The sequence below is a fragment of the Chinchilla lanigera genome, unplaced genomic scaffold, assembly GCF_000276665.1.
Source record: "Chinchilla lanigera isolate Chin_1 unplaced genomic scaffold, ChiLan1.0 scaffold00155, whole genome shotgun sequence".
In the NCBI taxonomy this organism is placed as follows: Eukaryota; Metazoa; Chordata; class Mammalia; order Rodentia; family Chinchillidae; genus Chinchilla; species Chinchilla lanigera.
The window spans coordinates 386,073-413,940 of record NW_004955556.1 but is presented as its reverse complement, the minus strand read 5'-3'; the positions used below and the strand labels follow the sequence as shown (position 1 = coordinate 413,940).

Genomic DNA, 27,868 nt, shown 5'->3' with positions numbered 1-27,868 from the left:
ATGTGATTGCAAAGTAAACTAGGGCTTTTTTGGAGATCTCTAACAAAGGGAAACCTTTGGCAAAGCACTGAGCCCCAGCTGCTCAGTCCAGTTTAAAAGCAGATGTGGACTTTTCAGGCAAAGGCTAAAAATGGAAGCAGCAATACACCTACTCTTGGCTAATTTAAGATTTATGAATTACAGTGAAGGTATCACTTATGTTTAAATTGCTTCCTGGCTGTATTTCTAACCAAGTACATCACAGTTATGCAACACATTTTTAACCTAGTTGTACAAATACACACGTAACAACTGTAGTGTGGCTGTTATGCTTTAATGGAAGGAGGTATAAAATGCATCAGTGCAAAAGAATATTTTACATACTCATTACCATACTGATTAATGTAAATTACATTTTGATGGTGTAAAATACTGTGTGTTAGACCTCAAAAATGAAACTACAAAGTTTCCTGCAATTAAGATATTGGAAAGGCTCTGTAAGTTGTTTTTACCCACCACCTTTATTATAATTCTCAGTGAGATCTGGGAGGATTACAAAATGAGAGGCTCTTTTCAGCTGTGGTTCAAAGGATTGTAGAGAAGCTCTATGACAGTGTCTCTGTGAGATTGGTATTTCCCTCAAAGTATTTCCAGTAACACAGGCAGTTAAGAGGCTTAATAGTTTTGAAGCCTGGAAGGCAGCTAAGATCTCACAATTGTAAAATGTAACTCTCATCTACAGAAAAACGTTTAAACATGACTTTAAGGATTTTGAGAAAACAACCAATAGTTTCATCCATAAAACTTCAGTAGGCACCCCAAGGCACAAGTGTTCAAACCACCTGTCCAGTAAAATGCCACTGCATTGTACTTTTGGAGGTACAGGAATGCTTTGTTTGCGTCGACAGGACATTGACCATCCCTAGTCAGAAGCACCAGGTGTTAAGCTCAGGTTTCATTTACACAGGATGCACCAGAAATCCCTAAGGTAAATAGTTCAAGTACTACATTTCTAGCTGGGACTCTTTAGAGCCTGTAGGTATATAGAATATTGGAAAAGAGGCTGGGACAAACCTGGAAATGTTTCTGAAACAGGACAGAGTCCTCCAGGGGCTCACTAAATAATTTAGTAACAGAGGAAGGAATAAAGGCAAAATGTGCAAATGCCATATTTCTTCCAAATGAGAAAAAGTAATGTAAGGTTGATGTGTAGGCTAAAATGTTTGGTAATTAATGTCACGAATAGCCAAGATTACTAATACACATTTGGTAAGGAAAAAATACCACCGTAATGGCAAGGTTAATTTAGTGTGCAACAGGCTATCTATTAATTGAACAGAATAATCACTTCAGACCACTAAGCCAAGAAAATCCACAGCAGGAGAAGCATGTAAAGGGCCATCAAAAGGCTTGGGAGTTTGCTAGCTCTAGGATGCTGAACACAAGTGGGTTACTTTGGGGGAGACTACGGTATTTATGTACTTTCATTAACCCAATTTTAAGAGTCATGAAAGCCAGGGAGAGACCTGCCCCCTGCCCCTGACATGGCCTTTCTAAGTGTGTGTGGGGGAATTCATACTTCCATAAGGAGAACTGAATCACCTCAGCATCAACAAACAACCTCTTTCTGTAATAAAGTGGCCTGTAATTTGATGAGGTCTCTTGGCTAGTTCAAACTCGGGCAGGAAAGGAACTAAGCTGACTGGTCAGATCCAGAAACACAATGGAGAGGCAGCCACAGCTCACGGATGTGAGATGATCTGCAAACAAGCTCTGGAGTCACAGTCTACTCTTTTCACATCTGTAAAGAAACGCACAGAGAAGTCACTTCACCAGAGGAGAAAACCAAACTCAACCTTGAAACTGTCTTACTTCTCAGTAAGCTACTAGAATCCAAAAAGGGTTATGAAAATTCCTGATCATTACATCTTAAAAGGTTAAACTTCCAGTATGTCAGGTTACAGAGCAAGTTCAAATACACAGCATTTGTAGGAGCTCCTACTCTCCCACATCAGAAGCTAATGGGTATAGCTCAGTGGATAAAGTGCAAATTTGTATGTAAGGATAGCTCTCCAGTATTTGCACTGCTGGCAGGTACTCACCTGTAGAGGAGTTCGATACAACCACTTTTCTTTATCAACTTTAAGCTGCATGCAGGCAAAGAGATCGCAAACAGCTGGGAGGCCGTATCGGTCTGCGGGAAAGTTACGTTCCTCTTGTAGGGGTGAATTAAGAAATACTTCCTGCAAGAAGACAAAAAAGGTAGATTGCTTCATGACAACCAGGCGGCACAACACTGACTTAACTCCAGATAGTATTTATAAAGAATAATGTAAACATTGGCTATTCTTTGTAATAACCAAGAGCAAAGGTGGCAATTGCTATTTCTACCCTAAATCTTTAGCAATAAAACAGGCTGAGTTTTTTCTTTCCTGCAGGATGCGACTTTAGGACCAGGGATGCACACAAATATTCAGCTTGAATAATCATAAATCCTCCTGTTGCCTCTTGGCACCAAAATTAATACCTGAGCCAAATATAAAATTTAACATGTTTCAGGATCTGGGCCTTCTGCAAGGTTTGGAATTTAAAACAAATCTCAAAACAGGGCAACTGTGGATGTCTACTTACCTGGGCTTTCTTTCGAAGCAGCCACTTGTCTCCAGAAGGCTGGCTGAGACTTCCCACCTTCTTTCCAGGCAAGACCCAGTCAGCAGTATTAAAGGAGCACCAGGAAGTGGTCATAGGGCTTTTAAGGTTTTGTTTGCCAGCACTGTCCTTGGTATTTGGCACTTTATTGGGGCTCCCTTCTTTGCATGAGGACTTGATGAGCCACTCTGACAAGGAACTGTTTCTGAGGACCTGGAAGGAACCAGCAATTCTAGAAGGACTGAATGCCTCTGGTGCCTTAGCTTGTTCTGTTTCCTCTTTTCTGGAAGGACAGAGCCATGTATTGAGGAACTCTTTGTGATTTTCAAGCTCAGCTTTGGCTTCCATAGGCATCCCATTTTTATCCTTTCCTTCTTTCTTCAGAAGCCATCGACATAAAGCTTCCTTCTCACAATTCTCATCACACACACACTCTGCAAAGCTAGTGCAGGGCTCGTTGGCTTTGCATACTTCCTCTACTTTGTACGGTTCCTGACGGTTCTGGACAAGCCAATCTTCAGTAATCATGCTGGGGGTGGACAGCGGTTTCTTGGCCTCCAAGTGGTCATTCAGGCACTTCAGATTGCCCAGGTTTTCAATTTCCACACCTCTGGGCTGGTTGCCCTGACAGTTGGTACAGGTGGCAGGCTGGGCAAGCCAATCACTCATGCTGTAGGGCTCCTGGAACACTGCAAACAGGTGCTTAAACTTTTCACTGACTTCATGGCTGCCATTTTCAGGCTGCTCTAGCTTACAGGGCTCCTGGGAGGTCACCAGCCAATCAGACAGCCCCATGTCATCTTGATCACGATTCTCTAGATCGCCAACCTTCTCAACTTCAATGGATAGGGAACTGCTAGTAGAATGGCTCCTACATTTTGGGGAACTTGGTCTTCCAGGAAGTTCTTGTTGCTGACTCTTGAGCAGCCAGTTTTCTAAGCCCTTTAGGTTGCCCCAGACATCACTGAAGACACTGCAGGCTCTAACAGATGTCTACAAGGGAAATACACATTAGTTTGCCAGAATAATGATGAGTGCTTGGGGCTTCTTTCTGCATATTTACGGTCTTGCCCAATATTTCTAAATGTAAGTACACAGCAAAGCAAGAGGCAAGGGATTTCTGTTTATGTTATTAAAATATATGTATCTGACTACTTAAAAATTCTACTTTCTCTAGTTTTAGAAAACAGAAAAGTATAAAAAGCAAAGTAAGAAAAATATTTGTGGCATTGTGATTAAAAAGGTTTCATGAAGAGGGGGGCAGTGAATCCTGGGAATACCAACTGTTCCCAACTTCTTGAAAATATGTATCACAAGTTTTAAAGGGTAGGCAGAACTGTCATCTGAGAATGGAAAGAATGTGAGAATGTGCACAAATAATCTTGAATGTTTAGGACAACTTCATTTATATCTGGAAAAATGAGAATTTAAGTTCTGGCCAACTGATGAATTATTAGATACAGCTGATTTTACAGAAGTTAGGAATATATTCATATTATACTGCAGGAAAAAAAACTACAGTGTTTTTAAAACTTTCCACAGTAAAGAGATGTTAATTAAAAAATTATGTTTCCATGTTTAATAAAAAAACATTTCTAGATTATGATCAAAAACTAAACAAACTACTTATTAGTCATCTACTTCATCAATTACTACATAGGCCTCAGAAATCAACAGGGTAGCAACAATGTACCTGGCTGTTCTCCAAGTTCCATTTGTGGCTCAGCCAGTCCTGGGGGTTGGTGCTGGGCATGAAAGGAGCCTGGCGACTGCTGGCAGGTTTGCTTCCAAGAAGCCACTCGCTGAGAGGTACAGATGTGCTGCTGGGCACCAACTTCTGCTGCTCATACAGAAAACTCTGCTGTTTAACAAGGCATGGTCAAGTGCACAAGGAAGTTCACCTGAACTCTCTGTCTTGGGTTGTCTCTTGCCCTGAGCCAGGTGGGCCTTCCCCAAACCTCAATTTCCAGTTCTAAAATGAGGAAGACAGCAGCTCTCTAGGTTTATCTCAACTTGTATGTCTAGGATCTGCCTTTACAAACAAGTCACCTCTATGAATTAAAAAGGATCTCCAGAGAGAACCAAAACCAGTGACAACTAATGATAATTTACTATGACTAATAATTGCTTTCTCTTTTTTAAAACAAAACAACTTGACATTCAATAATGCAAAAAAGAATTATGTGGATAAAATAATGCATTGGTACAGGTTTTTTCCAAATAAATAGTAGGAAAAAAGTGGTCTGGTCAAAATTCAGAGAAAATGTAATTCAAGTAATGCCTCAGTTATCAGAAATGAAATAGCATCTCACCTGCTCTGGCACTGTAATGTGACCTCTTTTCTCTAGGAAGGGTCCAATGCTTGCAGAACTAGCATGAGCCATCAAGTGCTCAGGGATTTGCTATAAAATAAAGACAATTTCATGTTACTTATGCTAAGACTTCCTACCAAAAAAAAAGTGAAACTAAATTTCAGATGTATGAAGCAAAGCATTAGTATTTCCCTAGGATATTTACAATAAATTTAATGATCTACAAAGAAATTATCAAGTCTGATAGTTCCCTGCTATATAATTATAATAACACCAATCAGAACAGTAAGTTTCTGAAGGTTATGCCTCAAGAAAGACACAATTCACAGTAACAAGAGCAGCTATGAGACCCTAGCCAGGGCAAGTGCACCAGGAAGCATGTGAGATCTACATTACTTACAATGGTCTTCAGGGACCCAAATGTGGTGATGGTCTGGCGCAGAGCGGTTGTGTCAGCTTCAAAGAGCAGGACAGTCGAATCTTCAGGCTTAAGGGTCAAACTACCCAGTCTAGATAAAAAATAAAAAGGATGTATCTATTTTCAAAGAATATCTATTTTAGCTGCGTCTAAAACAAAAGCCAGATTGAGTCATACTGGTACTTAAGTTCACAAACTTAATTCCTCCCATGATTCTATTTGCAACAGAACTGCAAACATATTTTAAATGACTGCACTCTTCTAAAAAATATAACCAAAAGTAGATGGCTTAATCACTTATCAGCAAGTATAAATATATAAAGATAATCTTACCACAAGAACAGACAAGTTAAATCCCAACACTTACAAAATTGACTTTCTTTCACTATGCCAAGGCAAAAAGTCAAAACTAGCAAAAAAGGTCTTTACCTCTCCAGGCACACAGAGATTTGATTGGCTAGATCTTTGCTTTGGGTGCATTCCAGCTGATGAATAAGACAATTGAACTGGCCCAAGAGCTACAAGAAAACAAAACCAGGTAGCTATAATGACATTAAAAGCCCAACGTATGCCCAAGTTAAAAAAACAGCATTTGAGATTAAACTTTTATGTGACTTAAATTAGTGCACCATTGCCAGGAAAATATTCTCTGGAGAATGTCATGTTCAAACCAAGTCTAGGCACACAGTCACCTTACCCAGTAGAGCTGCTGGGCCTGCTGCTGAAGTGTCTCCTCTTTAAGCTGATGGATGAGGTCCACCTGCTCGTACAACCACACCTCACGGCTCCGAAGGCATTCCAGGTGACGGCTTATGCAGCTGTGAATCTGAGCTTTTACCTGGGGGACACACGTTAGCTTCACATGTGCCAGAACTCAAAGAATGACATAAAATGACAAGGCTCTTAAATGTTTGTGGTCACAAATCCTTCTGATTACATGACATTTATGGAGTATCTTGCCAGGGAAATGCATATGCTCTAAATTTTGCCTATAATTTCAGAGTTTAAGTCCAAAAGCCCACTCATGGACCTGCAAAGCCCTGTTTAAGAATCTAGTTTTAGAACCTCAGCCATAAAAGTATAGTTAATTTCTAAACTCCTTCTTCCACACTCCTCCTCCTAAGAAAATTAGGTTACTTTGGGCATCCTAAAGTAACTGGGAAAAATAAAACCCTAAAAACAAAACCAAAACCAAACAAACAAAAAAACCACAAAAACAAATAAGGATATGCCAGAATATACTGATCCCCTCAGTTTTCCAAACAATTTAGGATATATGGCTTTGCAAGTTCATCAGGGGAAAAAAGAGGATTAACTTAATAGCTGGTCATGAGCAGTCCATTTGCAGTAGGAGGACACTGACAGCAGGAACACTATTATGGGTGGACAGCTTATAAACTAAGTATTTCTGAGAGTGTAAACAGTGAATCACACAGGAATAAATGTAAAAATCCAAAGGAAGAAAATCAAAACAGTTATATACTATGCATGAGAATTCAAGCAAGAAATAACCTGAACTATATAGTGAGACCTTGTCTCAAAAAAAAAAAAAAGCAATGAACAATTTTTCTGTATAACAAAAGGTGTTTCAGAATCAAGCACTTCAACTTGGCACAGTCACTAACAGAACACTACTGTAATAAACCTATTTCATTCTGGCTTGTGGAATGACAAAGCCAGCCAAGACTGGGACACAGTGAAAGACCATGGCTCATACATCCAGCAGACATAGCTAAGCAGAAGACTGCTCACACCCTCTGGTATTTCTCATTAATGAGTGCCTGGCACAGGGGACAGACAGAGGGCCAATTAAAGATGCACACTGAATGTTGGTCTCTGGAGTGACAAAGTGTTTTCTAGGCTTCTCCATACCTGCCTTATTTCCCCCTGGAATCAATACACCAGGCAGCTGACTAGGATTACGTAGAAAATGCATGGCACAGAGTGAAACTTTCTGGCTGGCACTGAAACTTTCCAGTCTAGCTCTGTCCCGAGTCCAGACAAAGAATGCACATCCTACCTCTCGCAAGTTATCTTTGATCTGCTGTTCAGCCCGGAGAACTCCACCAATAGCAAGCTCCAAGTCCCTCCGTGCATCGCTACACCTCAGAAGGGGTTCTCTGATATTGGCGCAGCTGCTCTGGTCCTGGGTGGTGTTCATTCTGCTCACTATTCTTTAAAAGAATAAAGAGAAAAAAAATCCAGTTAGCACTATCATTACAACCAAAACCTATCCTTTAATCATCAAATGCTCACTGCAACCAGCTCCCAATACTATTTACTTAGATTCCCTCCAATACAGGACCCAAAGCACAGGATATGTAAGTCCTCCTCCCTTTCCCCTCCCATCTCTGCTACAAAATTCTCTAAGTCAACTTTAGTGACATTTCCTTGTGATGAAATATTCCTGAAAAAACACTAATAGTGTCGCATCAACTGAACATACTTTCCAAAAGATTAAAAAGAACACTAATCAGAATGTAAGTTCCTAGGCGGCAGATGTGACTAAGTGGTAGAAGCACCTGCTGGGCATGTATGAGCCACAGGATTAGGTCCTAAGCACAACTACCACCACCAAAGTAAGTTTCTATTTAGAAAGCACATGAACGTTCCTCAGCAGATTTAGACTAAAATGTATGGCACGATCCATAGTTACTGTGAAACCAAGCTGTTAACTGAAAATTTGAGGATGCAGAATACTGTTTAGAACTAGTACTTGCCTAAATGTATTGAGAATATGGATTTTTTTAATTTAGGAAGAATTTAAGAATGACTTCAACTAGATACATTCTTTTTAAGAATATAAATCTGATAAATTTTATATGGCTACTTGGGAGGCTGAGGCAGGAAGAGGCCAAGTTTGACGCCAGCATGGGAGACTTAGCAAGACCATCTCAAAATAAAAAAGGGCCTGGGACATACAGCTTTGCAGTGGAACACTTGCCTAACATGGATAAAGCCTTGGGTTCAATCCCCAGCACCACAAAGAACAGTAATATTTTCAAAATATTTGGTATAAAACAGGTACTTAAGAGAAACTGGTGTGGTAAATACAGAGGGTTCTCTATTTTATTTTATTTTTGTCATTTTGAGACAGGGTCTTGCTATGCAGTTCAGGCTGACCTTGAGCTCAGCCCAGGCTGGCCTTGAACTCGCAATGATCCTCCTGCCTCAGCCTCCTGAGCACTGGGATTACCGGTGTGCACCACCATGCCCAGCTTGGCTCTCTAATAAACAAGAGGAGAGAGAAAAGAGAGAGGAAGGACACAAGAAGCACGAATGGGATGAAAGCATATAATGATGTCATGAGACAAACAGAGTTTACAACCAAGAGACAATTTCTAAACATTCACGAAAAGGAAACTTGATCACTGCAGCCTAGTGTGTTCAAAGGGTCCTGAGTGTGTTTTCTGAGTCACATTCCTATCTTGTGTTTTCTGAGGCACATTCCTATCTAACTACTCAACTGTTTTCTCTGATTACCTGGCTGAAAACACAGAGGGCAGCTGTTAAAGTCAGAGAAAACATGGGGCTATGACAGTAACAGATTCCAAAAGCAACCTCTATATTGCTGGTACATCTTAAAAGATACAAAGTTTCTGTACTTGACTAAGGAAGAAGAGATTTTTTTTAAAGCAGGGATTGAACCTAGGGAGTGCTAAACTATACCTTCAGCTCTTTTTTGTTTTTTATTTTGAGACAAGGCCTCACTAAATTGCTCAGGCTGGCCTCAAACTTGTGATCCTCCTACTTCAGCCTCCAGGGTAGCTAGGATTATAGGCAGATGCCACCATCCCCTGCTTAATGATATTTGTCTGTTTTGAGACAGGGTCTCACTATGTAGTTCAGGCTGGCCTTGAATTTACAGCAAAAAAATCCTCAGGCCTCAGTCTCCCAAGTGCACCACCACACTTGGCAATATTTGTTTTTTAAAGAACCAAGATCTTTTATTGAAAGCAAGGTCTACATTGAGAGCAGTGTGCTGGGTCTGAGAGAAAATTAACTTGCCTGTTACATGACTTCATTCATGGTATTGTGCTTGTCACAGGACTAATCTGTTCCACAATTATTGGACTAAATTTGAAATTCATTTCGGGGTAACACACTTTAAAAGGAGGCATTTAGAAAAAGAGAAAAGGCTCCAAAACCATGAAAAAACTTTCCCCAGGAAAGAAGGCTGTTTGGCCTAGATAAGAGCCTCTGGGAGGATGTGATTACTATACTACTCTTAAGTACCTGCAGAAGAGATGATTTAGGCCAAGGGTTAAATGGGTTACAGTAGACATTCAGGCAATAACAAAGAACTTAGGGGCTGGGGATTTAGCTCAGCGGCAAAAGCGCCTGCCTGGCAAGCGCAAGGTCGTGAGTTCGGTTCCCGGTACCGGAGAAAAACCAAAAAAAAAAAAAAAAAAAACAAAGAACTTTCTAACAGTCTAAAGGCAATGACTGCAGAGAGGCCAGCTCTGTGCCTCAAGAGATCCTTCAAAGGGCTGCTGCCCACTTGCCACGAAGGGAACTGGGGCTGGCCTTGACCCATGTAGTGGAAAGCAGGGAGGGGCAAGGTGGTGTGGGTCCCACCTGCAGATGGATTCTTGGAAGATGCAACCTTGTGGGCTTTCCTTCCACCAGCTTGCCAAAGATCCAGATCTAGGAACTGCAGAGTTCCTACAAGAAACTCAGAGTTCAGAAACTTTCTAACTTCCCTTTTTGAGTTCCTTTACTTCAGTCTGTTTCTCTACCATGGCCCAAAAGAGGAAGGGCTCCAGAAACTGGATTTGAGCCCCTGGGTGATTTCCTTAACCCTGAAAGTACCAGCTGAAATCACTCTGCTGCTCTCTTTTGGAACTGTAAGCAAACACTGGGTGCCAGGTACCCATTAGAGGGACTTTGAAAAGCACCTGACCATATGGGAAAGAGAACAGTGAGAACCACAGGTTACCTCCTTACCACAGGCTACTCCACACTGCACGCAAGTCAGCCAGGCAAGGCAGGCCTGCTCGGTTGTCTTCCAGTTCGCGCCTGCTAAATTTCCCACTCTTCAGCCCTCATTCCATGTACAGAATGCCAGGGCCTACCAAAGTGTAAAATTCAATCAACTTTAAACATTGTTTCACAATGTCAAAAAGCCCAGAACAGATTCATGCAGTGTGGACCATGCCACTAGAACCTTGAACAACTCTTACCAACTCGATCAAAAGCACCACATAGCTACCTACTTCGGTAAGGGCAAAGGCAGAATGGATGTTCCCCCTAAACAGCATGGGCACGACACAGGATGAGATCATAGAGATACAAAACTGATTTTCCCCACATTTATTGTATTCTTCAAATTAAAATGAGTGCAACTCTTCAAAACAATCATCATGTTAGAATAAGGGAGTTTTTTCTTGTTTTGTTTTGTTTCCGGTACTGGGAATCGAACTCATGACCTTGCACTTGCCAGGCAGGCGCTGTGCAGCTGAGCTAAATCCCCAGCCTCTAGAATAAGGGTTTTTATAGTCCACTTGCCATCCACTAAGAAAACCTGTTTCCTAGCCGGGCGTGGTGGCACACACCTGTAATCCCAGCACGCGGGAGGCTGAGGCAGGAGGATCCTTGCGAGTTCGAGACCAGCCTGGGCTACAAAGTGAGCTCAAGGCCAGCCTGAACTGCATACTGAGACCCTGTCTCAAAAATACAAAAAAAAAAAAAAGAAAAGAAAACCTGTTTCCTGTCTTTATAGCCAGTCTTGTGTGCTTGGCCCCTGTTGCTCCCAGCTTGGTCCCTCCTCCTTCCTGTGCAGCAGTCACAGGGCAGTCAGCCGCCACATCCATGATCCTGAGGAAGGAGCTATGCAAATGTCTGCTCTCTAGCACTGTGGGGAGAAGGGAGCCTTCAGGTCTAAAATCAACCCCACCTTATAGGTGACCTCAGATCACTCAGGCAGCTGCTGGGCAGGCTTTAAAATAGAGACATGGGTGAGGTAACCAGCTCACACAATAACACACCACCTGTTTCACGTAAAGGGTCAGCATGCTGGGCAGGACACACTCCACTCCAGATTGTGACAGAACTGATATCTGGCTATGTTTGCACACTTGAACCCCTAAACTAGGAACTTAACTGGGCCTCACCTTCCTCTGCAAAGATGGACACAAGGACAGCAGTGTCAAAGGACAGAATCGCAACAATTTAAAGATCTCAACTGGCTTCAATTTCAACTCTAGAACTGGGCAACACTTTTGTTTCATAAAATAGAATATATGTTCCAATGGGCTGAGCAAAGGAGATTTGGTTTTACAGAAAGAAAAAGGCTGAAGAAAGCAGAAATAAAAGAGAAAGCAAACTAGGACATTTCAAAGTTTTGTTCCTTGTCAGGATGGACAGTGGGAAAAAGATCAGTTAACATCAGGTTACTTCAAGTATTTCTGTGTAAGGATAGCCTAGGGAACTTCATTATCGTGCCAATTAAAACTGGCCTTTGGGAACTGTGACTGCTCTAATTCTGATTTCTTTTGTAGGCGCCTCGTAATTTCAGCTCGGTGTTGGGCAATTTTAGTGTGAGTGCCTCCGTTTTCATTTTCAGCCTGGTCAATGGCAGCAGCTTAGTTCAAAGCCATCATCTCCTGTAATTCATATTTAACAATAGCTACACCTGAAAGATTGCACTGAGGGTAATGTGAGGCACTGTCTGACTGTAACATTCATGCTGGCCTCTACACACCCTTAACAATGACACTGCAGGAATTCTTGGTATTAGGTTTAGCTGAGTGTGGGGACCTCAGCAATCTCCAACTCTGGAGAACAGAAAGCAGCAACCAAACAGGCGAGGGCTTTCAGGTGAGAAGGTGCTGACTTAGAATCCTTCAGCCACATCTCAGTACTATGGCCTTGGGTGCCACTTGCCCATTTTGAGCCTAACTTACTACAGAGTCAGACTGAGGACAGAAAGTAGTGCTTGTTGAATAAATGATAGCGCCCCCACCTGGTCTTTCACCATGCAACACAGCAAAGGGCAAATCATTTTTAGGGCTAAAACTCAACAGTCTAAACCAGTGATGGTGAACCTTTTAGAGCTCTCAAAGATACAGTGCAGTGCAGCACCAGTGACATAGATTCATGACCACTGGACTCTAAACCCTCTAATATACAAGCTTTTGCCTGTTTCTCTGCTATACAAACAACGGACCAAATTAGCTCTAATTCTAAAATTCAATTAAGTTACTAAAAAAAAAAATGACCTTTTATCTTCACCATCATAATCCAAATCTAGCCCTCGCACCTCTCCATGAGGTCTATCTTAAATGTTTACTTTTTGAGATGAAATTCATTGCTTTCTAAAACTTCCTTCTTTCTAGGAGCTCTGTCCTGAGTTTCAGAGTAAGAGAAAATGTAAAGGAGAGGGAGTGAAACACACACATCCTCCAAACAAGTAACATGACCTGGTGTTTCTTTAAGGGAGGGTACCATACATGCCATACTTTGACAATGCTTTGCACAATCCTAGTTATGAAGTCCAAAGATCTTAGAGCGGGAAGTGAGCAACTAACCACAACTAACGCTAAATAATTATCGGTTAAACCACAAAATTACTAAAAAGCCCCAGCACTTGGGAGCCTACGGTAGGATTGCCATGAGTTCGAGGCCAGCCTGGGCTATATAAGCGAGTTCAAGGCCAGCATGGACTACATAGTGAGACCCTGCCTCAAAAACAAAAACAAAAATTACTAAAAAGCTACAACCCTCTTGGGACCCACACAAATCACAATTTAAATCGAAAACTTGCCTGGAGATGTAGCTCAGTAGTGGAGTGTGTGAAAAGCTTTAAGTTGCAGCCTCTGCACCGGAAATAATGTTAAAAAGTTGTAAAAACCTTAATTATGTGTTTAGTATGCCATTCACATTTGACAGATGCCACCGAAGGCCCACACAGTTTGAGCACCCTTTCTAATGGTCACAGCCCTACCGGATACGATGTGGGTTTGGAATGAAGTATCCTAAGGTACAGTCCCGGGTTTTCTCCCTACGGGGGCCAGTTCTTCCTTCACTGCATTCTTACCCGTAAATTCTTATCCACCAGCCAACTCTGAAGTTGAAGATCTGCCACTGAGTAACTCCCATAGATGTTCAGTCGCTCTTTCTGTCCTCTGTACGTACGTACGTTACAAGGTTCTCAGGACTGTGGGTAACCGTTTGGCGGTGCCTGGGTACATGAGGACACGCACAGCGCCCCTGGATGTCACCCCAGGCTCCCGGCAGCCGGACGCCGCCAAGTGCCAGTCCTGGGAGCCGGAAGGCAGGAGCCGGCTTGGGGCGGCTTCGGGTGCCCGTCCCGGGCCTTTGCCGCCGCGCCTCCTCCTCCTCTGCGTCCCCTGCGCGCCGACCCGCAGCACACAAGATGACCTTTCCAAACTTTACCTTTAGACGCCCTAGGCTCCACTCCTCCTGTCACTTACTGAAACAGAAGGCCGCTTCGAAACCACCCGCATCCGCTAGGGGGCCTCGCCGCTCAGACCCCAGCCCGCGACCGGGCCTCCCACCCCCGAGCAGCGCGGATGGGAGGACGACCCCGACCCCGGCTCTGGCACCTACCCGGACCTGGACCCCTACCTGGCGAGGCCGGCAAGACCGCGGCACAACAGTTCAAAAATTAAAAAAAGGACGTCAAGACACGGCAGGTTCCGCTCCCGGAGCAGCTGGGCCGCGCGGCGCCGGAGCTGAAGGCTGTGCGCGTCTGAGGCGCCCGTGGCGGGTCACGAGCGGTCCTTTACCCCGCTGCCCTGACGGCAGGGGAGGGCGGAGCACGCACGCCGGAAGAGGCGGCGCGCGGCGGGGAGGGGGCGGGGGGAGGGGGCGGGCGGGAGCGCGCACGTCACACGGGTGAACCCGCCCGTCGTCCTTTCCTTGCCCGCTCCAGGCTCCACGCCCCGGCGTCCCAGACGCCTTCGCTTTGGGCTCCCGTGGCACCCACTGCACTGAGTCATCCAAAGCGGGCGCGCGGCTGGCTCAGCCGGGCCTCTACCAGTGCCCAGCGCCAGCGTGTCTCTGTCACACGCGCACACACAGCCTCACGATGCCTCCCACCCAGCACAAGCGGGCTGCGCCAGTCCCGGAGCCGGGACTCGAAGCAGCATCGCCGGGGCCAGCCAGACTTCTGTGTCCGTTCGGGGATGACAAGCTCTACTCCCTGAGGAGGACGTGGAGGAACCCAGTGGGGGTCTAGGACGGCCTGCCACGTGTTAGCACTAGCGCTCTCCTTATCCCAAGCTACAGTAATGTCTAGGCTGCTGCAGGGCAGCCGGAGAGGAACCTAGATGACATTGTCACGGTGACATTTTTAAAGTCCCTGCATATAAATAGTAAGAGCAGAACCAGGAGAGCCAGTGCCACAGGGAGATGAATACTAAGGACTGTCACCCCAAGCACCCTTCAGATGAAGAGTTGGCAGGGGCGTCTGCTTTGTCAGCGAAGCAGAGTTGCCTTGCCTTTTGCCCTTGCCTTTCCTTACAGGGTCTCACTTTGTAGTTCAGGATGGCCTGGAATTCACTAGGTAGCCCAAGCTGGCCTGGAATTACCGGCGAGCGCCGCCAAGGCTGGCAGCACAGTTTCTAGTATCTCAGCTTGGACATTCATTATAAAAAATGAGAAAACAGGTCTAACTCCAAAACTCTCTTTGTGACCATAGCAAAAACAAAACAAAACAAAACAAAAACCCAACAAACTAGACATACAACTCTGATGAAGTTTTATGGTCTTTTCTACTTTATGTCAACGACTAGAAAGAAGAAATTCTTTATTAAAATATATCATGGCTCTTGACATCAGCTATGCTTTAGTGAACTAAGAATACCTTCTTTCTAGACACTGGATGCATAGTCCAGTCTGGTCACTTTGTCCAGTGTGGCTCTCCCAGCTAACTCTGCCAGCCACTTTTCTTCTCACTGTCTACTGTTCAAGTAACCACCACTACAAAGCCTACACTGAACAAATACCTCATTCTTTAATAGTTCTGGCCCATAACAACAACAGAAATCCTGGATAACAACAGCAAAGCAGGAAACATCACAGACCCAGACAGATTTGAAGTTACGTTACAAAGCTACAGTAATAAAAACAGCATGGTACAGGTACAAAAACAGATATAGGACTCAATGGAATAGAACAGAGGAAGCAGACATGTTCAACTATTTGATCTTCAAGAAAGGGATCAAAAATATACACTGGAAGAAAGGTAGCCTCTTTAATAAATGGTGCTCGAAAAACTGGAAATTCACATGTAGAAAATTGAGTCTAGACTCATACATCTCACCATGCATTAATCTAAAATCGAAATGTTAAAGAGCTAAATGTTAAAACAGAAACACTTAATCTGCTGGAAGATAAAATAGGCACAACTCTTGAAGTCATAAGCATAGACAAGGACTTCCTCAACAGAACCCCAATGGCACAAGAAATAATACTGAGAATCAACAAATGGGATCATATGAAATGAAGAAGCTTTTGCACAAAAAGGAAACAACAAAGTGAAGAAACAATCTACAGAATGGGAAAAGGGACAGAGGACTAATATCTAGAATATATAAAGAACTAAAAAAATAAATTAGACCCCACAAATAAAGGATCCAATAAAAAAACAGGCATCTGAAATAGACACTTCTCAGAAGTAGAGATGGCAAATAAATACATGAAAAAATGTTCAACATTACTGGTCATCAGAGAAATGCAAATTAAAAAAACACTGAGATACCATTTTAATCCAGAAAGAATGGCCATCATCAAGAAATTAAATAAGAATGGCCATCATCAAGAAATTAAATAACAAATGCTGGCAAGGTTGCAGGGAGAAACGCTTCTACATTGTTGGTGGGAATATAAACCAGTACAACTGCTGTGGAAATCAGTATGGAGATTTCAAAATACTAAAAATAGAAATTCCACTTGATCCAGCTTTTCATTCTCCTTCTGGGAATCTTCCCAAAAGAGTTAAAGTCACTGTATTATAGTGACACATGCATAACCACACAATTTATAATAGCAGCACAATTTATAATAGCTAAGTATTGGAAATAGCCTATATCTCCATCAACAGATGAACGGACAAAGAAAATGTGGTACAGATATCCCTCGTTAAACAATCTACCTGTTTAATGACTGTTCAGACTTATAACCCACTTCTCTTTTTGTAGTTCTTCTGTACATCTCGTTTATATAGACTCAATGTCCTTTTGTTGTACAGTACATCTTGTTTATACAGTACTATAATTTTCACTGATTGTACTGTACAGTGCTATAGTTTTCAGTTCTGTTATATACTACAGTACTGCACGTAAGAGCTATGCAAATGAAAGCAAAGTCATCAAGTAGGAGTTCACTTTGACCATTTCTTTCTTCTGAATACTGTCATGTACATACTTTATACAGTTCCTCATTTAGTGATCAATTTATTTAATGACCTAGTTGCAGTTTAACATGGTCGTTAAACAAGGAATGTCTGTATTTATACACAACGGAATACTACTCTGCCATATAGAAGGATAAACTTCAGGCATTTGTAAGTAAATGTATACACCTCAAAACCATAATGTTAAGTTAAATAAACCAGACTCACAAGCTTAAATATCACATGGTTTCTTTTATATGAGAAACTTGAAATATAAATAAAGAACAAAATAAGGGATAGATAATGAGAAGTCGGGAGATCTTTCTCAAATGGGAAAGGGAACCAGAGATGAAGGGGGAAAGGAAATAAGGAAAAAGGATTTAAAAAAAGAATCAAAGGAAAACATGGAAATAGTTTTTTCAAATGGGAAGGGGACCAGAGTTGGAGGGAGCAGGGAAGGGTGGAAGAGGAAGAATCAAAAAGAATTGAGATGTGTTAGGTACAAACTCCCCCAACAAATGTAACCATATGTACTGTAAACATATAAAAATCATGTAAAAAATCACAATTTATTTAAAAATAAAACAGTTCTGGCCCATGTTGGCTGCTGCCTCTTTCAGGCCCACTGTAATGTGTATAGGTTTCCAGTGTGGCCCCTGAATCCTGTTTCCTTATCATTACATGTCTGACTGAGAACAACCTGAGAGAAGACAAAGACCTACCTTACTTAGCTTTGAACAACCTCAGCTGAACAGACAGCCTGGTTCCAGCACCCTGGCATTACCTACCCTCTTCATATTCTATGTACCCTCCCAAGTCAAGGTAAAGAGGAGGATGTCCCCAGCACTCAACAGTGCTTGGCCCTAAATAAATTATATGAATGAGCAAGTTCAGACTGGCCACCATGAAGTATGGTGTACTTCTGCTATGAACATAACTTGATGTCCCACTACAGCCTAGATTATAAATTCAAGAAGGTTTTTCATAAGAGGAAGGTGTTTCTAGCACAACTATTACTTGCTTTTTCAAACAAAACAAAGCTGGTAAGCCACTAACACCAGGATCTCAGGGTAGGCCCTGAGACAGAGACTTTCAGACAGTGCTCTGCTTGACTTGCAACCAGCAGCAGTTAAAGAATTATAGGGGAAATATTTACTGTGTTCACAGCCAACTTGACATTTTCTTTCTCAGATGCTGCAGTGACACAGAAACTCTAATGATATCAATAGAAGTTTGGAGGCTTTTAGAACTAGGGCCATGTCCTATCATTAACCTGAACTTCTTGCCAGAAGATAGCTAAGGATAGGAAAACATGTTACTTATCTGTCATCACATTACTAAGAGGATTTAACCCCTGGTTTTGTATGATGAATGTGCTGTGAGTTTTCTGCACAGAAGCAAAAAAATGACAGAATATTTTCCATCCTCTAAAGCCTGGGGGATGAGCAATAATACCCAAATAAAACTGAAAACATACCTGCCATTGCATTCTTTTGAAAGCTGTAATTGTCCAAGTATTAAAAGACTTAGCATTTTACCTGTGACCAACCTGACAAACAAGCAAAAGCCTTCCAGCCTATTTTGTCAATTACTTACTCCAACACTCTCAGAACTGACACATTTATAAAGTACTCAAGGTAATGCTGGATACGAGGAATCTTAAGCCCCCAAAGTGTTCCCTAACATACTTCTTTCTAGTCTGGAAAAAAAAAATCATGGTTCCAAAGTACAATCAAGCCAAGTAAAATTATGGATAACTTGGGATAAGAAGCTAAGAGATATTCAATGAGTCATTCATATCAGAGGTAAGTTAAAAAAAAAAACCCTCAAAATTATTGCTTTGTTCACTTGCCAGAAAATCTAACTCAGGGGGTATGTATGACATGCCAGGATTTGAGGAGCCGTAGGCCTGCCTACAGACTGACACAAAATGGGTACAATGCTGTGATTTAACCATGGAGAAAGACAAGCTCAAAGGACGACCCGGCAGCTCCCTTGACTGACAAGCTGAGAGAAACAGAACTGTTAATGAATGCTACAGGTCAGAGTACACGTAGGCAACTTGGCCCCTGTCCAGCCTAGGCTTCCACATTGTTTGTGCACAGCTTATGGTGAAGCAATGTATTTGCCAATAATGAAAACAAAGCCAAAAAACCCTGGACAAAAATTTTAGAAGGGCTGAAAAGTAGCAGGAAAATTACTAAAAATGCCATGGATTTCTATCCACTATTCTCTCATGAAACAAGACTGAGCACAATTACACATATTGGTTCATCCCTTTTTAGTCATAGTTTGCACTCTGCAAGTCAGCTGGTCTACGAAAGAGGCATCAAATTCCCCTCTGGGTAACAGCAGTACTGCTGTGAAAGGTGCTCCTGGCACCAGTCACATGTCCTAGGTGTGCCCCAAGTGGTGACAAGTCTTCATTCTCCTTTTTTGGAAAGAGTTGGTGATTAATTGTATGTATTACAAAGTGCTTAGAACAGTGCTTAACACAAAGTGAGCACTATGTGGCCACTGCCTGATCATGAAGGTGTTTTATAATACAGTTTACTAACTGAACTATATTACAGTTCACTAACTGGAGTAGGTCCCTATCACCCCTCCCTGGGATTCCTACAGACACCTGAAGACTGAGGCTTGTTCCTCCCCTCACATCTTCCATTGGCTCCCCTGCTGCAGGAGAAGTAGAAAAGCAAGTTCCTCTCTCCTCACCTCCTGCAGGTATGTGCTCAGGGTCATCTTCTCAGCCAGGCCTTTCCCTTCATCCTTCATAAGCCTTCTTATTCTCCATGGTACCTACCACTATCTGACATGGGGAAACCGCTCACTTTCTGATCCTACTCCCTCAGAAAGCACACCAGAAGGCAAGTTCAACCAAGCAGGAACTTTTTGTTCAGCCCTGTACAGCAGGCACTCAATGATTACTTCCAACAAATTCGTTAGTATATTCATTCTATCACATTCCAGGGCTTTTTCTTTTTTAAAACATTATCTCATTTAGTCTTCACAGACCTTTAAGGGAGGTGTTAGCATCACCATGTTTTACAAAACTCTGAGGTGCGACAAGGTTAAATATTTTAACCACAAACACAAGCTTCTAGATAGAAGAGCCAAGATTTAATCTCAGATCTGGATCTAAAGCCCCTAGCCACACCATGTAGTTTCAAGGGTTTATTTAAGTACTAAAGTTTAATGTTTGACAAATACTAGAGGACCTGAGCTGACAGGTAGAGTGTAGTCCCTGAGGAATACAATGCTGAACTTGTTCCTAGAGGAGAATTTGTGTCACTGACTCACCTACTTAGAAAATATGAATTCTCTGAAATAAGAGACTAGAAGTTAAAAGTGCAGCAGTAGCAAGGGCTGGCTCTGAATGCCTCCCACTATGCTAACTAACACTTTACTACAGGAGGGAATGTAGTGAATCACGAGGCTCTGGAATGGAGGCAAGCATACGTGGCAGAAAAGGACATGGAGTTCACTGAAACCCCTACCCAGGCTTCAGAGATGACACTGATTTACTAAAATGGGATGGCTGTGTTTCCTAGCGTAGGGAGTCCTGGGTAGTTGTAATATAACACACCGCTGCCTCCTCTGAGAAGCATGTCTTCCTTTCCTTACAAAGCTCAATACGCCTTTTTTTTGTTTGTTTTTGTTACCCATAATCCAACTCAGCTCAATCCGCTTTTCCACTTTGCAATAATATGTTCCCCCAAACACAATAATGGAATTGATTGTAAAGATTCATTTAGGCATAAATAGCATAAAATTTAAACACCTAGGGTTCTGTTTAGAGAGATCCGAACAAAGGCTCCATGGAAAAGAAAAGAAAAACGTAAGAAACGTTACTGTGCTAGCGCTCACATTCTTTATCTCTGCATGCCAGCAAATCCTCAGAGCAACCCGGTGACCTGCTGTCCACAGGGAAGAAGTGAATTTCCTTACACTGCTGCAGCTGGATAAGCCTTCTTTCAAGGTTCGGATGTACCTTGAAGTTCAGAAGTCACACTAAGACCCCAGTGCAGAAATGAGCCACTGTGAATGACTACTGGTCCCATTCTTATTCAAGGGTCCTACAGTCATATTCCAAATCACCAAGTGCACGGTGGACAGCGAAGTCTATCCCAAAGAGGGTAATTGTACATTCTTATAGGGATGAAATGCGAATCGCCACCATTTGGTTCTTTGCGTTTCTACCTTATATGCCCTTAGGAATAGATACGGAAAACAGGCCCTGTGGATCCAGGGGTCCTGCAAGAGCGGCTGGAAACCTGCAATTCTCCCCGCTGAAGCTGGGGTGAGGAGGGCAGACAGGAGGTGGTGGTCCTAGAGGTGACTGTGTAGGGAAGGGCAGAGGAAAACGGACTCCCCAAAGCCCGGGCCACGCCCTTTACGGACGTGGAGGATCTGGTAGAGGACAAGTCAGGCCAGCAGGCAGGAGGGTAGGCAGCTCCGGGACCCGACGGACCCATGGAGGGGAAAAGACAGGTCGAGTCCTGGGCAGGAGGGGGCGGGGTCCCGGAGACCCAGCGGGGAGCACAGGCCCCGAGGGGCAGGAGGAGGTGGCCATGGACCCGGGTGAGAGGGAGGGAGGACCGGCTCCGCTGTGAGCTGAGCAGATTCCAGGCTTCGGGGAGGGGAAGCCCTGCCCTTGGCCTCTAAGCGTAAGGAAAAGGCGCCCGCAAGCTCTGCGGTTCTTACCAGCTCCGAGCGCTTCTTATCGGTGACCCCAGTGGACCCTGGAGAGTCGGCAACACCGCCAAGCACAAGCTGAAGGCTCAGAGGCAGAGTTCTCGCGAGAGCTAACCCTTCCTCCCACGCCGCTCCATCATGCGACCGAAGTCTCGCGACTTCTGGCTTGGTCCACTGAAAGCACTTGACTGCCCTCTCATGGGCATCGGATGGATCCATCAACTCAAAAAGAAGCAAGCAATTACTATTCAGAGAACTGTAATTATCTTACCCCAAATGTATTCTTACCCTAGATGTTATTTCCATTCAGTAGGAAGACGCAAAACTGGATGTCAGGTGATGCAAAAGACAGTATGAAGTATGATTCCATTTACATGCAGGACCTACAGTGGTCAGATTCTTTCTCAAACGCTTACTAACCCATAGTAATTGGACTTTCTTATGAGGTGCAGTGTATACTTTCAATACGCGAACATAACGTGTAACGATCACACCAGGAAAATAGGCACATCTATCACCCCTGGTATAATTTCTTTGTCTTGGGAACACTGAAATTTTTGTTTTCTATTTGGAAATACTAAATTAATTATTCTCAAAGTTGTTGTGCTATCCTAGACAATGTTATAAATTATTCTTCCTACCAAACTGCACATTGTTATCTCTAAATAGGGCAGTGAAATGAGACATAACCAAGGTTACATATATGTTAAGTAAATTTTGCTAAAATTCATTTTAAACGTTGAGTAAATATGAGATCCCACAAACCAACCCACAGCTTCTGACTCCCAGTGCGTTTGCTGGTGTACATCACCACACAGTTTTTCACACACCTCTCCCCCATGCTGTCTCTCCCTCATATTTTTCCCAGAGGGGCTCTATACATGTTGGAAACTTCTTGTGGGTTTATTGGTGACCTGATGTTAAATGGGACTCCTGTGTCTTTGTTTTGACAGAGGACCCCATATTTAAATTATACAATTTCCCCATAATTCTCACCAAAGGATAGGATCATAATAGCATTTCATGGATCCCACCAAAGTGAATGCAACAAAGAGACCAAGAAACCCCACAAGAAAGAAACAGAAGACCTAGATTCAGACGCTGACGCTCTGAGAATAGTCATAGCCTGAGATTAGAAGAGACCTGTAGAGAAAGATAAAGAGAAGCACATGTTCCAGAGGGCCCCAAAGTCTTAGCAGGAGCCACACATAATCACCTCCCAAGACAGAAGGAGCCAGAGCTGGATCATCCCCTTAATCCTCGTGCGGTGTATTTCCTTCTATTTACATGCAGACTCTGCATTAAGCCTTTCTGGAAACATAAGTGACCAAAGAATGTCCTTATTACTCAGAATCCAGGTAGGATAAAGAAAATTAAGGTTAGTAGAGAGAAGAAAAATTGTAATTTTAATGTTAGGCTTTAGGACACAAAAGTTACCCAAGATTACAATGCATTTTTCCATGTAGAATGTCCAGAGGACCCTCCTCTGTGATTCCCAGGGTCTTGGGTTCAGAACAGCGAGGATTGCTCCCATTAGTGATAAGGGAAGAGCCTTTATGCTGGAGTCACAGTGACCTGAATCTGAAGATTCTTTTCCTTTTATAGTTCCTGAGTGTTCCAGGGGAAGTTCCTCAGCTTCTCTGGGCCTCATTTTCCTCATTGTTAACTAGGGATTATCAGGTGCATGTGAGAACTGAATGAGATTCTGCAGTTATGTACTCACTCAATAAGAACACAGCAGCTTCTCTGGGCCTGGTCTGTGGTACCAAGACTAGGGCAGTGATTAACACCTGGGGGTCATGGTTCTAGGTAACAGTTTCTTCCCTGCCAAGGCCCATCGTTCAGACTGCAGTCAGGGAGCCATAGGATCAAGATTGCTCACCCTAGCTCTGGGCATCTGACCATTTGATGGCTGTGATGTCCCTGCTGAGTCTCTCTCAGCTGTGTCATTTCCCATTCTAGGTCAAGATGGAATTTAAGTTTTATCTGGTGATGCTCCTGTTTTCCAGCAAGTTATTTCTGCACACAAATGGTAGAATTATGCATGCTCATACCTAAAACCAACTTGTAAAAGCATTTTAATCATTTTTTGAAATAAACCACGTATTACAATACAGTAATATGATACTTCCACCCTTTTTAAATTGTACAGTTGAATGATACTGAACATATTCACACTAATTTGAAGCCATCGCTACTGTTTTCCAATTTTCTTTTTAGTACTATATTCTTTTGTTTTTATTTCCCACTACAGAACCCCAAAGAATAGAAAGCAGAGACACAAACATTCCAGAAGCATTATTCACCTGAAACAAAAAGTGCAGTGGAGCTCCAGGTGCTGGCCTTGCCTTCCCAGGGAGCTTGCCTTCCCAGGGAGCAGGAATAACAGGTTTTCAGCATTGTGCCAGGCTCTTTCCAAGTGGTTTTAATGACCTCAAGCCGAAACTTGAACCATTTAAGCTATAATTTTCATTTCCCATTCCTGTCCAGCCCTGGGCCCTCTAATCTACCTTCTGTCTCAGTGACTTTGCCTCTTCCAGATTGTTCATCCAATGAAACCCATGATGCTTGTCTGCTGTGTGGGCTCACTTCTCTGAACAGCTGCCCACAGTGCAGCCCCACTTCTGCACGTTGGAGCTTTCTTCTTTCACACCATAGCCACATTCTAGGGCACTGCCATTCCACAGCTGGATTATGCACTCAGGTGTGGAGGGACATTTAGATGCCAACTTTTTTTGTTTCAAGTGAACAAAGCTGCCAGAAACATAGAAGTACGTTGGTGTCTCTGCTTTTATTCTTTGGGGTTCTGTACTGGGAGGGCATTGCTGGCCCATATGGAACTATGCAGTTAACTCTTGAGGAACTGGTTTAAGGTTCATATTTATAAAGAAAATCATACTAATTACAAGAAGTACAACAAAAGAAAAATCTTAATTTTTAAAAATTAAAAATGGAAAAATTAAAATTTTCCTGAAAATTTAATGGACAGGAAACAGCCCATATTGCAGCTGGGTGGCATCCTGCTTGCCAATCTACTTGCCAATAATCCAGCCGTCCATTAAAATTTTCCTGAAAAATTAAAAATCTTAATTTTTAAAAGTTAAAAATCTTAATTGTAATTTCACTGTCTAAAAATAATTAACTTCATCTTTTTGTAATCAATTCCATTTTGTAACATTTTTTCCCTTGTCCAGTGGATATAAAACACATTGCCATATTGCCATTTTGTGGCAAACAAACATTTTTACTTAGTGTTCCAGCATAATTACACAGCATACCTCTTCAAAATGTTTTGTTATGCAACTTAACCATATCACAGTTGATTACACAAGAACCATAGAGCACAGTGTGTGATTAGAGTTGCTGAGCCTCACATAATGATGATCCATGGGTGTTTGCTGTGTCTTGTTCCCTGGTCAGCAGCCAATGCCCTGGTGCCTGGGATCAGATGTCTGCGACTGCTCATTTCACAACAGTGCTGAGTGCCATCATCCAGGGGGCCAGCAGTGAGCATGGAGGAGCTACGCTGCATGCCTCCGATACAGAAGAGGATTGAAATATCCTCTTATGTTAAAATACAGGTCCAGGTTCATTTTATGCAAGGAAATATTGCTAAAAGGGGCCTTGGTGCTGTCTGCCCCTGTCCTCTTAGAGGAATTTAACCCAGGGCAGTGAGACGGGCTGCATGGAGGCAGTAAGCCCTAATCTGCAGCACTCAGGGTGCAGTGAATGGTCCTGAAAGGGGGATGCCAATTTGATCATCATCTCCTTGGGTGCTTGACCCTGACCTGAGTGGCTCCTTGCTCCTGGTTGGTAGATTTCACTTCTCTGGTTACAGGGCACCATGCCATTCAGGAACTGCCATTTCTTCCACATTCCAGTAGGGGCAGCAATGCTGGCCGCTTTCTGAATGGAGAGTAGGAAGGGGTGGGCTGGGCTGGGCTGGGTTGTGCAGGGTTGGGCAAGGCTTCCCTGCCCCAGCATTTAGCAAGCCGACTCTGGTCCTTAGAGAATGTATGCTGTGTTCTGTGCATGAAGGGAGGAGTGTGTTGCCTGTATCACAATGTTCCATATGACACTGAGAAATACAGATCCAGGAGTCTGGAACCTTGCTCTTGGGCTGCTAACAAAGGAGTGCCCTAGACTGGGGAGGAAGACCCCATCAGCTGGAGTATGAGCTACTTCCTGTCCAGAGCCATCATGGGCAGAAGGATGAATTGGGTGATAGTCACATCCTTCTAACAGGTCTTAAGTCTTTTCTCCATGACAGACTTGCTGTACCTTTGTGTTCTGACCAAATTGTCATGCCATCTTCTGTCAGAAGAACTGCACTACACCTATGATCATACCACCCTGAACACATCCAATATCATCTGATCTTGGAAGCTAAGCAGGATCAGACCTAGTATTTGGATGAGAGAACTGCACCTACACTGTGGTGGAGTGTCAGAACCAAGGAAAGAGCTGTGCCACTGGCTCCTGAATTCTGTAGTACTGTTCCAGTGGTTCCAGGGTTCCTAGAGCAGGACTCTTCTTTCTATGGCCTCTGATAATGTGATTGTATAGCTCTACTTAGCAGTAAACCATTCTTGAGAAACCCTCGAACACACATGAACTTTACATTTACCAACTGTGGTTGCAGGAGTTGCACATTACAAAGGTCTCAGGCACTGAAAAGGGGATACAAGGATAAATGTAACTGAAAGTTACAGCATGTTTCCTGTGCTTAGTCACCATGCATCCCTCCCTGAGTATCACTGTCACCTTTGCAACTCCTCATATATCAGTCTTCTACTGCTTGCATCTTGCATCTTGGTGGACAATGTAAAATGTTCAAGATAAAATCATATCCCTTATTCAGTACATAGCATTCGTAATAACCCCTCCTCTTTCCTTCTAAAACTGTTTTGCCATTTTGCCATTTTGGTCTCCATATGCCTTAGGTCAGAGCATGGCAGGACACAATAAGCTGAAAAAGACCCTAAAAGATACTATGCAGTGTCCCATGGAATCAAGTTCAGAGGCTGGATTGCAGGGCTCCAAGCCTTGAAGCAGGACTCTGGGTATCTGTTGGTGCACACAGACCCCACTGGTGATTTCAAACACTGGCAACATGTACCACACTTATAGTGTCTGTGTTGGAGAGCATGTACTGGTTCTAGCATGTGCTGAGTCCAGGCTAGGCGTCCAACACTGAACTGAGAGATTAGGCCCTTACTGTCCTGGGGCATACAGTAGTGTGTGTATTGGACAGTTCTCAAAAAAAGCGATCAGTGAGCAGATGATTTATTTGTGCACCTGAATCTCTAAATTCAAACTTTCTGTGTGGACCCTGAACAGTTCAGGCAGGGCTCTTAGTGTTTATGGTCACCCTAGGTGATAATGACATGCATTGGTCATCTTGTGGTACAGAAAAATTTACTACAGAGTCTGCATCTGCTCTGCAGAGGAACTAGAGGACAGCAGAGTTAAGTGCGGACACAGCCTCATCTCTTTCTGCATGAGGAGGTGATGATGCTTGGCTCCTCCTGGGGTTTTTTACTGGCCTCTGGGACCCACACTTCTGGTTGCTTTCTTCCTAATGCACACCCAGACTGGATGAAGATGATACAACTAGAGGCAAATAGAGAGCCAGAAAGGGGCATGTTAAAGGGTGACGCCCTGAAGTGAATTTCTGTATGGAGTACCATGCCCATTAGTGCACCCACAATAGGCACCAGAGGACAACATACAGACAACAGCACCCTGAATAAATGGAAGAATCTACAAGCAGGATAAGGAAACCCTGTGCATTTCCTGCAGGGCTTGTGTAAAAAACAAGAACTTTCAACATCGCTTCACCTCAGAGCATAAGGTTGGTATCAGTCAGAAGCAGTTGCAATATCAGCGCTTTCCCCTGTGATATGAGCAAGGACATCTAATAGTGTTCCTCCGCCTAAGACAGAACACAAGGCCTACAAGGACCCTGCAGGGAGGAGCAGTGAGTAAGAGCCAGTACAAAGGTACTGTTGCTAACACATTCAGGGGTGCTTTTGAGTTCTCTAAAATCCACAGTCCCTTCGCCTTTTCTCCTCTAGGCACAGGACAAGGCAGACAAAGTGGTCCTTTCTCCACTTTGGCCTTCAACTCTGCCTTCTGTTTTGGATCCTGCCAAGATATTTTCACTTTATCTTAATGTTGGGTCATAATGGGTTCTTCTTGAGAAGTTTTTACATAAATTTAACATCTATTACTATCTTTTTTTTTTTTTTTTTTTTTTTTTTTTGTTTTTTTTCCGGTACCGGGAACCGAACTCACAACCTTGCGCTTGCCAGGCAGGCGCTTTGCCGCTGAGCTAAATCCCCAGCCCCTCTATTACTATCTTTTGTCCCATTTACCCTTCCTCTACGTCCTATTTCTGTCCTTTGCCATCTTCAGGGGTCTGTCTCCTGCTTTTCTGTTCTACCTCCCTTATTT

General features: G+C 43.2%; 1 protein-coding gene across 3 annotated transcripts; it reads right to left on the bottom strand.

The window, feature by feature from the left end:
• Positions 1–297: 297 nt before the first annotated feature.
• On the bottom strand, positions 298–21,529 carry Ncoa4 (nuclear receptor coactivator 4). 3 transcript variants are annotated; one of them, XM_005412555.2, is made up of 10 exons: positions 21,422–21,529; positions 7,379–7,532; positions 6,056–6,196; positions 5,788–5,876; positions 5,341–5,449; positions 4,941–5,030; positions 4,322–4,489; positions 2,611–3,621; positions 2,082–2,222; positions 298–1,780 (listed from the first exon to the last, which is right to left on the bottom strand). In XM_005412555.2, exons 2-10 carry the CDS (start codon positions 7,517–7,519, stop codon positions 1,775–1,777), a joined length of 1,896 nt encoding a protein of 631 aa, XP_005412612.1. In that variant the 5' UTR covers positions 7,520–7,532; positions 21,422–21,529; the 3' UTR covers positions 298–1,774. The 3 variants fall into 3 exon arrangements, with proteins under 3 accessions (XP_005412612.1, XP_005412613.1, XP_013364243.1); XM_005412556.2 differs by lacking the exon at positions 21,422–21,529 and adding an exon at positions 13,948–14,132; XM_013508789.1 differs by lacking the exon at positions 21,422–21,529 and having other exon boundaries at positions 4,322–4,468.
• Positions 21,530–27,868: the final 6,339 nt, after the last annotated feature.

What these genes read in the sequence shown, in the direction of transcription:
- Ncoa4 (XM_005412555.2), bottom strand. Translation starts at nt 7,519, where the DNA reads ATGAACACCACCCAGGACCAGAGCAGCTGCGCCAATATCAGAGAACCC. An exon ending in AGGCCCAGCAGCTCTACTGG is followed by an intron (nt 5,877 to 6,055) that starts GTAAGGTGACTG and finishes GTTTTCTTGTAG; the next exon opens with CTCTTGGGCCAGTTCAATTG. An exon ending in ATCTCTGTGTGCCTGGAGAG is followed by an intron (nt 5,450 to 5,787) that starts GTAAAGACCTTT and finishes TTTTTTATCTAG; the next exon opens with ACTGGGTAGTTTGACCCTTA.